This window comes from Sceloporus undulatus, chromosome 5 (genome assembly GCF_019175285.1).
Source record: "Sceloporus undulatus isolate JIND9_A2432 ecotype Alabama chromosome 5, SceUnd_v1.1, whole genome shotgun sequence".
In the NCBI taxonomy this organism is placed as follows: domain Eukaryota; kingdom Metazoa; phylum Chordata; class Lepidosauria; order Squamata; family Phrynosomatidae; genus Sceloporus; species Sceloporus undulatus.
The window spans coordinates 3,367,479-3,384,639 of record NC_056526.1 but is presented as its reverse complement, the minus strand read 5'-3'; the positions used below and the strand labels follow the sequence as shown (position 1 = coordinate 3,384,639).

General features: G+C 44.0%; 2 protein-coding genes across 2 annotated transcripts in view; both read right to left on the bottom strand.

Moving 5' to 3' along the window:
- LOC121930860 (serine/arginine repetitive matrix protein 2-like) overlaps positions 1 to 5,565 on the bottom strand; it is a gene marked incomplete at its 3' end in the record, with an annotated part of 30,877 nt that extends 25,312 nt beyond the window's left edge. Inside the window, exon 1 of the mRNA XM_042467796.1 lies at positions 5,417 to 5,565. Coding sequence (XP_042323730.1) covers positions 5,417 to 5,565 — 149 coding nt within the window. The remainder of the gene's footprint in view (positions 1 to 5,416) is intronic.
- The window catches only part of SMO (smoothened, frizzled class receptor), a 32,788-nt gene continuing 19,423 nt past the window's right edge, over positions 3,797 to 17,161 (bottom strand). The window contains exons 9-13 of the mRNA XM_042467795.1: positions 16,034 to 16,142; positions 14,155 to 14,340; positions 12,193 to 12,341; positions 10,654 to 10,788; positions 3,797 to 8,722 (exon numbers count right to left, since the gene is read on the bottom strand). Of these exons, the coding sequence (XP_042323729.1) occupies positions 8,064 to 8,722; positions 10,654 to 10,788; positions 12,193 to 12,341; positions 14,155 to 14,340; positions 16,034 to 16,142 (1,238 nt within the window). The 3' untranslated portion in view covers positions 3,797 to 8,063. The remainder of the gene's footprint in view (positions 8,723 to 10,653; positions 10,789 to 12,192; positions 12,342 to 14,154; positions 14,341 to 16,033; positions 16,143 to 17,161) is intronic.

The following is a 17,161-nucleotide window of genomic DNA, read 5'->3' as shown; positions in this document are numbered from 1 at the left end:
CCCCAATTCCCCCCCTTAAAACAGGATTAAACAAGTTACAAGTAAAACATCTATTAAAAACACAATAAAATACAGCAAGGACAGAGCGGGGGCTGATCCATGAAGTGGGGGCAGTCATTCTGTGGCCAGGCACTTTATTCAGGAAAGGGCTGCCGGAAGAGATCCGTCTTGACAGCTTTTTTAAAGCTGTCTAGGCTGGGGCAAAAAAAATATTGAGGACTTGGTCGTTCCGTCGGCGTCCTTAGTTTGGGAGCCATTTGCAGAGGGAAGGCCCCTTCTGGGAGGGGAGCAGTTAAGTTTCGGTCTTTAAAGGCTTGCAATAGATTCCTCCCTGGGACCTGGGTGCAGTAGGGGGAATTTATGGGAGGGGCGTCCCTCAAATAGTTGGGCTCAGCCATGTAGGGCTTAATGTGATAACCAACCCTTGTTACTGTGCCCGGAAACCATAGGCAGCCAGTGTAGAGTTTTAAGATGGGTGTTATTCAGTCACTCTCTGTTTTTTCCGGCGCCGCCTGGCTGTCCATTTTGCACTATGTTGATTTTGGACTAGGTAAGGGTGCCCCACGTTAGAGCTGTTACAACATCAAGTTGTGAGAGTGAATGTACAACAGTTTCTAGGTCCTTTACTTCCAGGAAAGGGCGCAGCTGGCGTATCAGCCGGAGCTGATAACAGGCGCTCCTGATTGCCACATTCACCTGATTTCTCATGTGAAGCGATGGGTCTAGTAGCACCCCCAGACTGCAAACACAGTCCTTTGTGGTGAGCGTGACCCCATCTGGAACTGGAGATTGCAATCATGTACCTGGTTTGGGGGCCCCTACTGTAAGTACCTCCGTTTTGTCTGGATTCAGCCTGAGTTTGTCTTTTCTCATCCAGCCCATTACTGCTTCAAGACACTGATTGAGGAGAGAAGTGCCATCTGTTGTCATAGCTGCTGATCGGGACATGGAGAAATATATTTGGGTGTCATCAGCGTACTGATAACACACTGCCCCATGTCTGCAAATGATTTCCCCCAGCAGCTTCATATAAATGTTGAATAGCATCGGGGACAGTATGGCGCCTTGAAGGACACCACATTTAAGCTCCGTTTTCAAGGAGCGACTGTCCCCGAGCATCACCCTCTGGAATCTACCCGAGAGGAAGGACCGGAACCACTGGAGTGCAGTGCCACTGATTCCTAACTCTTCCAGGTGTTCCAAGAGGATGTCGTGATCTATTGTATCAAAGGCCGCTGAGAGGTCTAGAAGCAGCAACAGGGTCACACTTCCTCTGTCAATGCCTAGACGAAGATCGTCAGCCAGAGCAACCATGGCAGTCTCCACCCCATATCCTGTCCTGAAGCCAGTTTGAAATGGGTCTAGATAATCGGTTTCATCCCTATATAGTCTGCCCCGCACTTTCAGAACTTCTGGGGAAAGTCTGTTGAAGGTGCATCCAACTAGACTGGTTTCAACCTCTCAAAGAACTTTTACTTCGGTGGCTCCTAAAGTATGGAATAACCTCCGAAAGAGATCTATTACCTCCTTGGAGGCTTTCAAGGGCAGTTGAGACAGATCTCTTCTGGCAAGCCTACCCACCCAATCTCTTGTAAGGATTCAACCCCACTCTTCTATTTAGGATGATTGTATTGTTTTTAAACTGTTTTTAATCATGAATATTATATGTTTTGTTCTTGTATACTGTTGTTGTTGCTCGATTGTAATCCTGCTTCGATCCATCTGGGAGAGGCTGGAAAATACAAATAAAATTTTTATTTATTATTATTATTATCACAATAACAATATTCAGAAGAAAATGGGGAGAAAGGAATCCAGTAGCACCTTTTGAGACCTAATGGAGAAAAAAAGGCATTTCTAGCATAAGCTTTCACAGAGTCAGCTTCATTGGATGCTTGATGGACTGGAGGGCATGAAAACTTAGGCTGCAGATTTCTCCCTGGTTAATTTTAAAGATGCTGTGGGATGCCTTTGGGTGCATCTACAGTGTAGAAATAATGCAGATTGACACCACTGTATTATTATTATTGCTATTACTACTACTACAGTGAGCCCTTGGTATCTACTTGGGTTTGGTTCCAGGGTCTCCTGGGGATGCCAAAATCCAGGGATGCTCGTTAGGTCTGGAAATCACACAGCCCTCCAGATGCTGCTGGAGTGCGCATCCCAGCAGCCCTAGCTAGCATAATCGATGGAGCAAAATGTTGGGAATTGCAAGCCACCCACATCTGGAATGCTACACAACTTCTCACCCTGATGCAGCTCCTCTGCTCCACAAATAACAAAAGCATGCCCCAAATGAACTATAAAGCCAAAGAGGAAATGAGGTATTGCTGTTTTGTGGCTTTTTGGATGTTATTGTATTTTGCTGTCTGGTCAAACATGGCTGCCTCTGGATATGTTTGCTATTGAAGCATTATCATCTTGTGATCAACTGAGACCAAAACACACTTTCAATTCATCAGTTTGGCGATCTTTGTACTGGGGTCAAAAAGCCCTGGATGGTTGACTTGGCTTCTTCACTGGCCTATGAGCAAAAGCATGGGAAATATTCTGTGCTTCTTCCCCACTGCCACCACACATGGAAATCAAAAGGGATATAAAACAGTATATATTTATTTGAAAACTGCATATTCAAACAATACAAATTCTCTTTCTCCGCCTCCCCCGTCATGTACATGGTTACAAAACAGACCAACAACTGTGTGCTCCAGAGGGCCAGACTGGGCTGAGAGACCATCGCAGGCCAAAGAAGCATTCCAGTTGGTCTTCTAACATTCATCACAAAATCCCTGGTCTAGGAAGACAGCAAAGGTCACTTTATCCATCTAATCTGTGTGGCACTTAGCACAAAAACCCAAGCAAAAAATGGGAGATCACTGCAAAAAATATATTCTCATACTGTCCCTCTTCTTGAGTTGACATCAAGAGCTGGGATCCTTTGGGTGCCACCGTGCCAGTAGTTGCACTTTTTCCAGCAGAGCTGCATAGCTGTGCCAAAGGTTTGCACAAGACAAAATTCACCTCCATTAACTTTCTCCAAGGCCTTTTAGCCTTCATAGCTTCTACTCCAGTGAGCTTTTCCCCTCCATTGCCTGCATAGCAGCATGGCCTGGAGGGTTTGAGCACTGGAATCTGACTCTGGAGACCAGGGTTCAAATCTCCCTCGACCATGGACACCGCCTGGTTGACCTTGGTCAAGTCACACTGTCTCAGCTTCAGAGGAAGGCAATGGCAAAGCTCTGAACAAACCTTGCCAAGAAAACTCCATAGAAACCTCAGCCTTAGGGTTGTGATAAGCCAGAAATGACTTGAAGGCACACAACAACAGCCTGCGTAGCAGATGAATAGGACTCTGCAAGGAAACACCTCAAGCCCTTTCACACACCCAACTACCAACACTTCCAGCCCACTTTAACTGTCATGGCAATGTACGGTGGCGCCCGTTCTTTGGTCTTCCAGGTGGACTTCAGCTCCCATAATTCCTGACTGTTGGCTGGGGCTTCTAGGATCTGAAGTCCATAGCAAATGGGGGACCAAAGGTGGTTGTTGTTGTGTGCCTTCAAGTTATTTCTGACTTATGGCGACCCTAAGGCAGTTATCACAGCATAGTTTTTTGTGGGTTTTTCGGTCTATGTGGCCATGTTCTAGAAGAGTTTATTCCTGACGTTTCACCAGCATTTGTGGCTGGCATCTTCAGAGCCACAGCCATAGATGCTGGTGAAACGTCAGGAAGAAACTCTTCTAGAACATGGCTACATAGACCGAAAACCCACAAAAAACTATGGATGCCGGCCATGAAAGCCTTCGACTTCACATTCAGAGGAGGTTTGCCATTGCCTTCCCCTGGAGTTGAGAGTGTGACTTGCCCAAGGTCACCCAATGGGTTTCATGGCCAAGCTAGCAATTGAACCCTGGTTTAACACTAAAACCACTGAGCCTTGCTGGCTCTCCAAAGGTTGGGAACCACTGTATCTTCAGGCTTGGATTTTGGAGCTGCACTAGAGCTCTCTGTCTGGGAATCCTTAGCACCTCTCCCTAAACTGCAAATCCCAGGGTACGATTGGATGTTGCCATGGCAGCTATCATGGAATCATTGTGGTATAAATGTGTAGTGTAATAGGGCCACCCTGCCATTGCTTTGCTGACCAACACCAGAAAAAGGAAAATGTCTGGACTTTTGCCTGTACATCTCCATCTCCTCTGCTGGATTTGCCCCCCTTTTCCAAGATGCCAGAATTATACACACACACACACACACACTTTGCTTAACAATCTCCCTGTAAAGAAATCAGATGACTCACATCCAGGGGCTAGATTAGTCTCTACCTCTAAGAGGACTTTCACCATCTCGACCCCTACCCTCTGGAACTCCCTGCCCATTGAGCTCCGCTCGGCCACCTCCCTGGCCCAGTTCAAACAGGGGCTGAAGACCTTTTTATTTAAACAAGCTTTCCCTGATGCAAGCCCCGACTAACTTCTCCCTCTCCTCACTACGTCAGCAGTGGCAAGCTGGCTGGAATGGTTCTAATGGATATGTTGTATGTATATGGGGTGTTTTTTAATGTAATTTATGAATGTTGTACACCGCCCTGGTTTTATAGAAGGGCGGTATATAAATAAAAATTTTATTATTATTATTATTATTATTTATCCTTGACATGCACTGAGATACTTCAGAAAGTCAACCCTTCACCAGAATTCAGATGGTTACTTGTTCAGACAACTATCGGGATCAACCAGGACAGGAATATGTGGTCTCTTTCAATTCTATGATTCAATGAGTCTAGTCCAAATAAGAGAGGCAATATATTTTAGTGGTTGGAGTACTGGACTAGGATTCTAGAGACCCGGGTTTGAATCCCCACTCAGTCATGGAAACTTCCTGAGTGAGCTAAAGAGGAGAAGGACAATGGCAAATCTCCTCTGAATAAATCTTGCTGAGGCCTTAGGGTTGCAACAACTTGGAAGCCACACAACAACATGGAGGACAATGGTTTGCCTAAACAGTTTTGCAACAGGAAACTGCAGTTTGCTACAACATTTTTAATCCTCCCCAACCCTAGCATTTCTGCTCTGGGCCCCACAACAAACTCCAACTCCCAGAATCCCATAGCCTTGAGCCAGGGCTGTTAAAGTGGAGCCAAACCAGGTTATTTCTCCATTGTGGATGCAGCCCTGGGCAATTGGAAGATATGTACCTGGTGTAGCACCAGGTGGAAAAATCACACAGTTCAAAATGTCATCTTGATGGTCTCAGGAAAGACTCTCTGATCTCAGCCTCAAACCTTGACCCTCATTTGTAAAACAGACATAATAATAATAATGACTTACTACCTTGGTGGGTTAACACAAACCATGTCTTCCCTGCAAGCCTCTTTCCAGACCAAGGATTCCCAATCTGGGGTGCCCATACCCACAGAGGGTGCGAGGCGCAGTTTCAGGAGGTGCAACAAAGATATGTGAGTCTAGGTTCAGTTCGCTTTTGTCAGTCAAGGCAAAATCTAGGAATTGCATGAATCCACAGGAGACCTGCAGATCGCAGCCAGCAAAAAACTTCCACATTTTGACAAAATCATGAATGAGAAACAGGAGCAAAGAAGTACAGTCAGACCTTGCTATCCATGGGATTGCCATCCACGGATCTGAGCCTTTGCAGATGCAAAGCAACTGAACGCTTGTTGCGCCGCTATTTGTGACAACGGAACTTCAGGTCCCGCATTTTTTCATATCCCTGGGGGGGTCCCGAAACAGATCCCCTGTGGATATGAAGGTCCAACTATAATTAAATACTGCATTTACAACTGGGATTGATTTTACTGTTTACAAGCTACAAAGGTGGCTGACTGATCATTGTAAGAACAGGACTAGATAAGCCGTTGGTCTGGTCCAACATGGCTCTTCCCATGTTCATATGCTTTCAGTGCATACAAGTAAGGAGCACTACTGACAAGTTTTGTTTTGTTTTTAAATAGCATTGTTTAGGCCAGTGCTTCTCCAGCTCTGCAATGGGGAGGACCACCAATATTTCTTTCTCAATATACCAGGGATTGGCACCATATGCATGCCCAGCGGCTAGTACTATTTCCTTCTTGCTTGGAAACTGAAGACTGGCAGCGCAGCAGTCTGCAGACTAGCAGGGGTCCATGGACCGCCACTTTTTTAATAAAAGAAGCACTGTTCTAGGACACTGGTTCTCAACCTTTCGTCCTCCAAGCGTTTTGACTACAACTCCCAGAATCCCTGGCCACTTAGCAAGCTAGCTGGGGCCTCTGAGAGTTGAAGTGCAAAAGCCTGGAGAATCAGCATTTGAGAACCACTCTCCTGGAGTTGGACATTTATTTGAGCATTACTTTTCATGTGGGAGACCAAATAAACCCAGACAGACATTTTCCAACCCTTAAACAGGCCTCTTTGGTGCTTTTTATCTGGAGCTTTCTCTAGAATGGAATTTTAGGTTTTTGAGGCCCTTTTGAAACCAACATTTTTTAAAACTTTCTTTTTTAAGCAAACAAACAAACACAGGTCAAGAGAGAGCATTCCTTAGCAAAGGAACTTCAGGTTGGAATCTTTTCTCTTTTCATAATGATTTCTTATAAGAAGTCTAAACCCTGTCATCATTAAAAGTAAAAAAAATCTGTGCACATTCTAGGGATAGTATATTGGAAAATACTCAAAAATACTCAAAAATGTGTTTCTCAAGTGTTGGGAAACTCTGTGAAGAAGAATCCTGGACAGATAAGAATCTTGGCAGTTTGGGACTTATTCTGCAAAACTCACCTTTTTTAGCATAGGAAACTATTTTCTGAGCAGGAAACAGCATTTTTTACACAGAAATATTATCCTCAATCCTTTGAAGCAATAAATATTCTGGGAGGTTTGGGGCTGGAAGCCTGTTTGTGACTTATACTGGCAAAAATACTGACTGTATTTTCTATGAGGTCACGCAATTGTGGTATCCCGGATCAGCCGGAAAAACACAGTGCAACAGATCAATGGAAGACACTGCGGCTGGACAAGAGTGCCGTTTAGTACAATGGCACCACAGTGTTAATTCCACCATACAACTGCACTGTAGCATAACTGCACAATAGCACAACTCCAGTGCAACCATTCCATGGCATAACTCTGGCATTCAACAGCACCACTGTTGAACACCAGAATGTAATTGCACCATAAAGTAACTCCAGAGCTATTCTAGCACAATGTGACTCCCGAGTACAACTGTGCTGTAGTGTAACTCCACCATACAATTGTGCCACTCCATAGAGCAGTTCCGGCATTCAACAGTGCCACAGCATAGCTCCAGCACAAATCCACCATACCATAATTCTGGCGTACAATTTGTCATAGCAAAATTCTGGTGTACAAATATGCCATAGCGTAACAACTTTGCTATAGCTACAACAGAGTGAATTTACGCTATGTAACTAAAAACCCTTAAAAGACCCGCCACACACCACTCCGCTAGAGAAAAGAAGATTCCCTATCTTCCCACCTTTTCATCCTAAATGCAAAAGGCTCTCTCCCACACCTCAAGGACAATATATCACAGTCCAGAGAAAGCTCCTTTCAGGGAGGAAAGAAAGACAGGATCCCAAAAGGAAAAACTGAGGACCTGGCTTCAGTCGATTAGCGAAAAAACAGCCAGCCACTGCCAGGCAAAAGCTCTGAAGTCTCTGAAAAAGAAACTAATCTCAATTGGGAAAATCCACTGTGTAACTCAAGCCAAAGTCTGAGGATGCTTTAGAGGATGGGCAAATCAAGCAGCAGTGTCTCATAGCTTCTGTGTCAGGTGTTAATCTCTGTTTGTGTGAATCTGCTCTGAGTTTGAGTTGAGGTGCAAAATATATTTTCGGTTGAATAGCTCCATTAAAGTTCAGGCTGTAAGCCGGAACAAATTCACCGCCCCCTACTGACTGTCAAAGCCACTTGCCACCTCTGATCAACATCCAACATCCTTTTCAAACAAACATCAACAATAACAGCTGCGCGGCTGATCTACAACCAAGCTAAACGGCAGGAGTACACCCCGTCAGGGCTCCAGAGTTGCTCCCCACATCCTAGAAGTCAGAATCCAGGTCCAGCAGCTCAGCATCCATGAGATTTGTCCTGGAGTGGATAGGGGGCAATGCCCCTCTCATTCCTTGAGCCTGCTGCCCCCGATAGGGGACATTGCTGTGGAACCAGGAGGCCAAGGCTGGGCTCCGGGTCGAGGGATGCTGGGGAAGTGGACCCCGGTGAAGTGGCTGCCGATGTCCAGGGAACAACCAAGCACCGCTATCCGATCCCACCTCATCTGGAAGGGCATTGTCAGGGCAAAAGGGGTGGCTGATGGGATTTAGGGTGCTATTCCGTCGGTAACTATTAGGTTGCACTCGGGTTCCTCTGGAAAAGGGATCCTCTCCCTCTTTCTCCTGCTTCTGCCAAGAGCCCGGCATCCACTCAGGGTGGGCTCTGGGTGCAAGGACCTCATTCAGAGCATGCAAATCCCGTGGACTGGAGACAAAACATTTGGCCTTAGGGAGCTGAGGCAGGCGCGGGACAGAGCTCACGCCTTGCGGGGAGAAGTAGTTCATGCCACAGACATCGCCCACCGGCTGTGCAGGAGATACCTCCTTCTTCTTCCGCCGCTTCTTCTTCTTGCGACTCAGTTTCTTCTCTCGTCTGGGGGAGAATTCGCCCTCCACCAGCCACAAGCTGGCACGCTCTTCAGGGGGCACTGAAAAGAGAAGACATGTGTGATGACTAGGTCCTCCAGTCATCTGGGAACTTCTTCTGAACCATAAGGGGTTAATCTGGGAGGAGGAACATGCTAATGAGAGATGACATCACATGCTAATGAGCTGTGACATCATAGCTGATGTAAGGTCTAACTGACCAATCAGAGAGTAGGACCGCGAGATTCAAGAACTTTCTATGGGAAATCTTTAAAAGGCCTTTGAGGCCATGCGCTCCTTTGTCTCTCCCTGGATCCTTTCCTGAGGGAGGAACCAGATGCTGTCTCTTTGAGTCTGGGAGACACAGACTCAGGGGAATGCAGGTCGAGAGGCAAGGGGCCCTCCCTGCATCAAGGAACTCAAAAGGACTACAAATCCCATCTTCTGTGAGTAGTTAGGAATGTGTTAGCTAGTGCGTTTAGGCCTTTTGTTAATTTCAACAATGGCTTGTGTGAAATGAACTCTCTGTAACTATGTTCTTTGACCTGCAAGGCAAAGGGGCTTTGCAAGAGTGTTATAAATTCTTTCTATCCTATTCTATTCCTCTTTAAAATAAACTTCCTTCTTAAAAAGCATCTGCTATCTCTCTGCTCCTGTACACGCGCCTTAACTCGGCTACTGATTGCTCTGGGTTAGCAAGAAAGGAAACTAGATCTCTCTCTCTTTATCCCTCACAAGTCCCAGTGTGTGTGGGGGGAGGAATTCATTCACTGGGTGGTGGCAGCGGAAAGTTCTCTTTTTTTAAAGGGATCCCCTGAGAGTAACAGTCACGCACAGGGCTTTGCCCTCAGGGATCATCACAACATGACATAGCATTCAGCAGCAAAAAGAGATTGGGAGGCACAAAGAGAAGACATGACATTCAGCAACAAAGAGAGATAGAGAGGTACAAGGAGATGCAATGGTGCCCAGTAGCTCCCTTGTTTGGATACTGGCAAAGCCGCTCCAGGGTTTGGTCTAAGCATTAAAGGAAGTATCCATGATATGAAACCTATTCTGAACTTCTGAATTAGCCATTCTGATTCCCATTTGGGAGAAAAGTGGGATAGATATAAATAAAATAAACAAGGTTAAAAAAAGCCCAGGTTAAAAAAATAACAACAAACCTGATTTTCGGGGGGTGGGGGGTGGGTGGGTTAAACCATGGTTGTTTTTATCACTTCAAACTTATGGCGATCCTAAGGGAAACCTTTCATGGGGCTTTCTTGGCAAGTTTCTTCAGCCATCCTCTGAGACTGAGAGAGTGTGACTTGCCAAAGGTCGCCCAGTGGGTTTTAGATGGCCATCTTAAAACTTTGGAAATTATACTGAGACGTTGGTAGTCTATATATAGGAACACAGGACTACACCAGTTTAGGAGTAAATCAGAAAATTAAGTCGCAAAATGTAGTACAGATGTTATGGCCACTAGCTTAAATAATAATTATTCTAAAATAACCAGCTCTTTTAAAGCAAGTTGTTTTGGTTGAACTGATGTTAATGGAAGGGTTTGTTTCTGAATGGCATTTCATGTCATTAAAATAAAGTGATTAAAAAGAAGCCACTGACACTGGATATTGATCTAACAATTAACATCTGCTAAGTTATAAGGTTTAATTTCAAACTGCTGTTGTTGTTCCAGTAAGAAGATTGTTGCTGTTGTTGTTACATAATAATAATAGCCAGACTTTAAAGAAAAAGAATAAACAATTTTTAAAAACAAGATTTTGGAGTTTTTTTAAAGTCATTTAAACCAGCCAAGCCTGTAAATAAATAAACAAACTTTGGTGGGAAAGTTACTTGAATAGACTACAACTCCCGTTGTTGTGTTCCATACAGTAACCAACAACTGAAGTTGTAGTCTAAAAAAACCCAACTTTTCGAAGCTTTGCTTACTCCTAGCCAGACATTGCCAGTACCCACAATACCAAACCTTCATCTCAAAAAGCATTACCAGGTGTCGCGACAGGTGTGACAGAGACATCCTGTGACAAGATGGCGCCTCTTCTGGCAACCATCTTGGTGACATTTTGCGCCCAAGCAGAGGAGACGTCTCCGGACGGCTCATTAATATCAAAAGCCAAACCAGCTGGAATTGGAAGAGAAGATATTGAAAATGTTAATTTTTTTAACAAAAAAATCCTTATAAATTTATATTCTTCACAATCTACGCCCACAAAGAATGCGCAGAAATTCACAGGCACCCAAGGCCTCCAGGGCCATTCCTGAACCCAAATCCTAGCCATGAACCCTAAGGTCTTATAGGTACAGCTCAAAAATTTGCATCCCTGAAAACATACCGTATATACTAGACTATATTTTGACCTCATGTATAAATCAAGGGCAGGTTTGGGGGGCCAAAATTAGGGATTTTGATATGACCAATGGATAAGTTGATGGTAAAATTTAAGGGCATGTAACAAAGGATGTAAAGGATGATGCGAAGGAAAACAATGTCAAAAACATACAAAATTCCAGCAGACATTAATTGTTTGTGCTCATATTAAAGGCTGTATGGATGAGATAACAGAAAGGGGGTCAGTGCTTCCAGGAAAGATTATGGTCTTTCCTTTCAGCAGAGTACAGTTCCTTTTTTTTACTAAGTATGAAAGTACTGTATAGCACTTATATGGACCCATGGATAAGTCGGCACAGGTTTTTAGGGTCAATTTTTGACTAAAATTTCTAGACTTATACATGAATAAATACAGTAACCAATTTTGACATATAATTAAATTATCATGATAGGTTCAGCATCTCTTATTTGAAATGCTTGAGACCAGAAATGTTCTGGATTTCAGGGTTTTTCATATTTTGGAATATTTGCATACACATAATGAGATTTTTGAAGATGGGACAAAAGTCTAACCAAGAAATTAATTTATGTTCTGTATACACTTTACCCACATCACCTGAAGGCAATGTTATACACAATGTTTTTCATAGAATCATAGAGTTGGAAGAGATCACAAGGGCCATTCAGTCCAATCCCATTCTGCCATGCAAGAACTCTCAATCAAAGCATCCCTATCAGATGGTCATCCAGCCTCTGCTTAAAGACCTCCAAAGAAGGAGACTCCACTACACCCCAAGGGAGTTTGTTCCACTGTTGAACAGCTTTTACTGTCAGGAAGTTCCTCCTAATGTTTAAGTGGAATCTCTTTTCCTGTAGCTTCCACCCATTGATCCTGCTTCTAGTTTCTGGGGCAGCAGAAAACAAGCTTGCTCCATCCTCAACATGACACCCCTTCCAATATTTAAACAGGGCTAGCATATCACCTCTTAATTATCTCTTTTCCAGGCAATCTTTTAATAATCTTTTGCATGAAACAAAGTTTGTGTACACTGAACACTGGAAAGCAAAGGTGTTACCGTCTCAGCCACCCCCATTTTGGAATATTTTAGATTTCAGAATTCTGGAGAAGGAAGATTGAACTTGTACCTCCAGAAAGCTCCACAGTGGGCCCATTTCTCCCCACCTTATGGCACTTACCTACTGGACCTTCATGTGAGACAGTGCGCAAGCTGAAGGAGAGCTCCTGGTTGGGGTTGTTCTGCAGTTCCTTCCTCTTGGAGAAGGCCTTGGCAATCATCTTGCTTTTCTTGATCCTCTTGGGCTCGTTGCTGCTTTGACCGGTCAGCCTGAAAAGAGAAGAGGACATCAGTGGACATCCAGCAAGAGTCACGCAAGGCACGAACCTTGGATGGAAATTGGGGACCACACAGTTGGGGCGACAGAGACGGTGTGGTATGATAGTTCAAGTTTGTTGGCTGAGGACAAGAGGTGTAGTCATTGATCCAAAACACACTACAGAAATAATCCAGTTTGAGACTGCTTTAACTGCCCTGGCTCAATGCTAGGGAATTCTGGGAACTGTAGTTAAGGGGCCCTGATGACGCAGTGGTTAAATGTTGGGATTACAGCCACAAGGTTATGAGTTCAATCCCAGGCAGGACTCCAAGGTGGACTCACCCTTCCATCCTTTCGTAGGTCAGTAAAATGAATACGCAGCATGTTGGGGGTGATTGGCTTACAGACTGTAAACTACTTAGAGAGTGCTGAGTTCACTGATAAGTGGTATCGAAATGTAAATGCTATTGCTAGTTTTCTAAGACATATAGCCTTCTCTTTCAAAGAGCTCTGGTGCCACAACAAACTACAGTTCCCAAGATTCCCTAGCACTGAGCCACAGCAGTTGAAGTGGTCACAAAGTGGATTATTTCTGCATTGTGTTTTGGATCACGGAGTCATGGAACCTAAGAGTTGGAAGGGACCCCAAGGAGAATCAAGTGCAACCCACTGCTATGGAGAAATACACTCCCCAAAATGCTCCTCCAACCTCTCCCAGAGATGGAGAGCCCACCATCAAGGCAGGCTGTACTTTGGAGGTTTTTAAACAGAGGCTGGATGGCCATCTGCTGGAAGTGCTTTGACTGAGAGTTCCTGCATGGCAGAAGGGGGTTGGACTGGATGGCCCTTGTGTCCTCTTCCAACTCCATGAATCTATGGTTCTAGGATTCCACTGTCCAACTTCTCCCACAGTCAATAAGTTCATCTCAAGAGTAGTCCAACACACAACACCTCTTACACTACAACACCTTTTATCTTCAGCCGACAAATTCAGCCAACTCTCGTTTGATGGAGAAGATGGTTGTTGAAGTGTTGTAATCCAACACACAGCCAGCATGATGTAGTGGTCCGAGTGCTGGAACCATGGAACAGGGTTCGAATCTCCACTCGGCCATGGAAACTCACTGGGTGCCCTTGAGCAAGTCACACACTTTATGCCTCAGAGGAAGGCAAGGGCAACCCCCCTTTGAACAAATTCTGCAGGAAAAAAAATCTCATGATAGGTTTGCCTTAGGGCAGTGGTTCTCAACCTTGCTATAATGCCGCGACCCTTTAATACAATTCCTCATGTTGTGCTGACCTCTCGAGCGGTGTCTCGGTTCCTAAGACCATCAGAAATATGTGTTTTCCAATGGTCTTAGGCTACCCCTGTGAATGGGTCATTCCACCCCCAAAGGGGTTGCGACCCACAGGTGGAAAACCTCTGCCTTAGGGTCTCCATAAATCAGAAATAACTTGAAAATCCCATGATAGGTTTGCCTTAGGGTCTCCATAAATCAGAGATGAGTCTCTATATGGGGAGGAAGGCAGGATATAAATAAAATAATAATAAAAATATTGAAGGCACACAACAACAATAATGACAAGCCCCCCCAACAGTTGCCCATCCTTCATCTAACAGGAGATATAGCAGTGGGGTGGAGAGATACAAATACAGTGTCCAGAATCTAAAATTGTTTAAACAGACCACTGTACTTTAAGGTAGAACTTGGAAGGCAAAAGAGACAGAACAAACTGGGTCTCCGATGCCTATAATGGACGCACAGACTCTGGGTCTGTTCACCAATTCAAACCTGAGCCTCAGAGACCGATGCCACCCCTTACCTGCACCAGGTCCGCTTCCAGATGAGCAAGGTGGCTTTGGTCCACACCCAGGTGCTCATTGATATGCCAGTTCCAAACATGGCAAAGAGGTTGATCTTTCCTACTAAGAGACTGGGTCGGTTTTTGATCTCACAATCAGGGATTGGCTTTTTGGTCTCTGTAGCAATCGTCACATTGGCCTCGCACCTGCGTCAGAAGCAGAGTATAGGGCAAAATGGAGTTGGTAACAGGCATTAAATCCCATATCCCTTTGACTCATGAAATATTGCAAATTATTCAATATATTTTGAGGATATATACTTTGAAAAGAAATATTTGAGGATATATTTTAATGCCTACAGGTGATTTTGGCTGCTTCTATGATACAGAATTAATGCAGTGTGACACTGCTTTAACTGCCGTGGCTCTATCCTATAGAAGCCTGGGATTTATAGTTTGTTGTGGCACCTGAGCTCTCTTGATAGAGAAGGCTAAATAGCTCACAAAACTACAGCTCTCAAAATCCTATAACATTAAGCCATGGCAGTTAAAGTGATGTCAAACTGCATTAACTCTGCAGTGTAGATGCAGCTCAGATGTTGACAACGTAATACAGATAACATGGTGTGTCCAGTGGTTCTTCCTTGTTACTTAGACGTGTCTCAACATATTAATTTTGTATGAGAAAAATATTTGGATTTTTTTTAATGGACATGTTCTTGTAAACTATTTTCCTGCAATGTGGAATGTATTTAAGGGTGAGTGTTCTTGGCTCCTGCATGCTTGCAGTATTGTAAACCTGACATGTGAAGTAGGAAAGATAAACACCCATTGTCTGTTGTTCAGGAGTCAGAAGATCTTGCTGCTTTAGGTACAAATCAACATCTCTTTTATAGATACCAGCTTCAAGAAAATGTGCTTTTTCAGCTTTAGTCAAAGGATATCCCTGGCCCTAGTTCATATTGCATATACTTCCCCTTCCATCATTTTCTCCTTTCTTTCTATCTGCTTTCTTTCTAATGGCATACTTTAAAAATCCAATGTTTTAAAAGAAGCCCAACTTGTACAATTAATCAAATAAGGATTTATTTAACTAAGGATCATCAGTTCAAAAATGTGTGTTAACATATTATGGATGGCAATCTAGCCAAACTATGGTTTGTCTTAACCTGCACTCATTTCACCCTGAAGCTCAATAATTCTCATACATAGTGCTGAAAACAGGAGGGAGGTTGGAAGGAACACTCTCCAAAGGCTGGGAAGTTACTTTCTAAAAGTAACTCATTCACACAAGTTTGCAAAATAGCCAGCTACAGTGCTAAAAAAGAATCCATTTGATTATTTCTTGTGAACTCCTCATTACTCTTAAGTTACTATTCAGGGAGAGTAAAAACCTTAAGATTGATTTGAATGGAACAAAATTTAGAAAACACCTATAAAATTATTCTGCACATGTCCATAAAAATAATATCTGAACCTAAGTTGAAATTTTTATTTGTTGAGCTGATTAAATAACTTCAATTTTGCTCATGGTTTTGCTTTGGAATTGTGGAATTTGGAAAACACTACATTCTCATTACTCTCCGCAGCAAATGAGTAGTAACTACTAATGACTTGTTTTTCCCCCCCAAAAAAGTTGCCAGTGGTAGCCAATAGCTTCTTTTTTTTGGAGTGTGTGTGTGTGTGTGTGTGTGCATTTCTGTTGTGGCTTTTACCTTGAATTTTAAGGGAGTTATTGAAGAAGTTGAACCTATTTGGGGTGGGGGGGGGGGAAGAGTTCAGCACATCTTGGATAGTCTTTAAAAGTTAGGAATTAAACCCAGAACAAATTCATTTCCCCCCAGACCACCCCTGCTAACATGGAAGTCACCAGTGTAAGCACCAGCATCCCCCTACTCACAGGACATGTTCCCGGAAGCTGCGTTCCCACTCCGCCTGGTTGAAGAAGTCATAGAAATGGCAACCAAATGTGATGAACACGAACCCAAAAGCCAGGAAGCCAAAGATGCCTGTCATCACAGACAAGAGTAAAGGAAGGCTGTCAGATTCACAGGTGTATGGGTGGTGAACAGAAGAGGCAAGTATATTCTTATTCTTTGAGGAGTTTGTCATAGAATCATAGAGTTGGAAGAGACCGCCAGGGCCATCCAGTCCAACCTCATTCTGCCATGCAGGAACTCCCAATCAAAGCATCCCTAACATGGCCATCCAGCCTCTGCTTAAAAACCTCTAAGGAAGGAGATTCCACTACACTCCGAGGCAGTGTGTTCCACTGTCGAACAGCTTGTCGATACTGGCAGCATTGTCCACACCCACTGTTGTGTGAATGTGTGTTCATAAAATCAGTTTGCATCTGTGCACAGTACTGACAGTATTCATAGAATCCTAGAGTTGGAAGAGGACACGAGGGCCATCTAGTCCAACCCCTTTCTGCCATGCAAGAACTCTCAATCAAAGCATCTCCGACAGATGGCCATCCAGCCTCTGCTTAAAGGCCTCCAAAGAAAGATACACTGCTCTCTCTGAGGGAGTGACTTCCACTGTCAAACAGCTCTTACTGTCAGAAAGTTCATCCTAAAGTTGAGGTGGAATCTTTTGTCCTGTAGCTTGCATCCATTGCTCCTTGCCCTATTCTCTGGAGCAGCAGAAAACAAGCTTGCTCCATCTTCAATATGACATCCCTTCAAGTATTTTAACAGGGCTATCATATCACCTCTTAACCTTCTCTTCTCCTAGCTAAACATCCCCAGCTCCCTAAGGCATTCCTCATAGGACATGGTTTCCAGACCCTTTGGACACGCTCCGATTTCTCAGCATCCTTTTTAAACTGTGGTGCCCAGAACTGGACACAATATTACAAGTGAGGCTTGACCAAAGCAGAATAGAGTAGCACTATGACTTCCCTTGATCTTGACATTATGCATCTATTGATGCAGCCCAAAATCGTATTGGCCTTTTTAGCAGTCATACCAGTGTGTGCCAATGTGTGCTTAGAATCACAGAGTCTTCAGTATATTTGAATATCTAT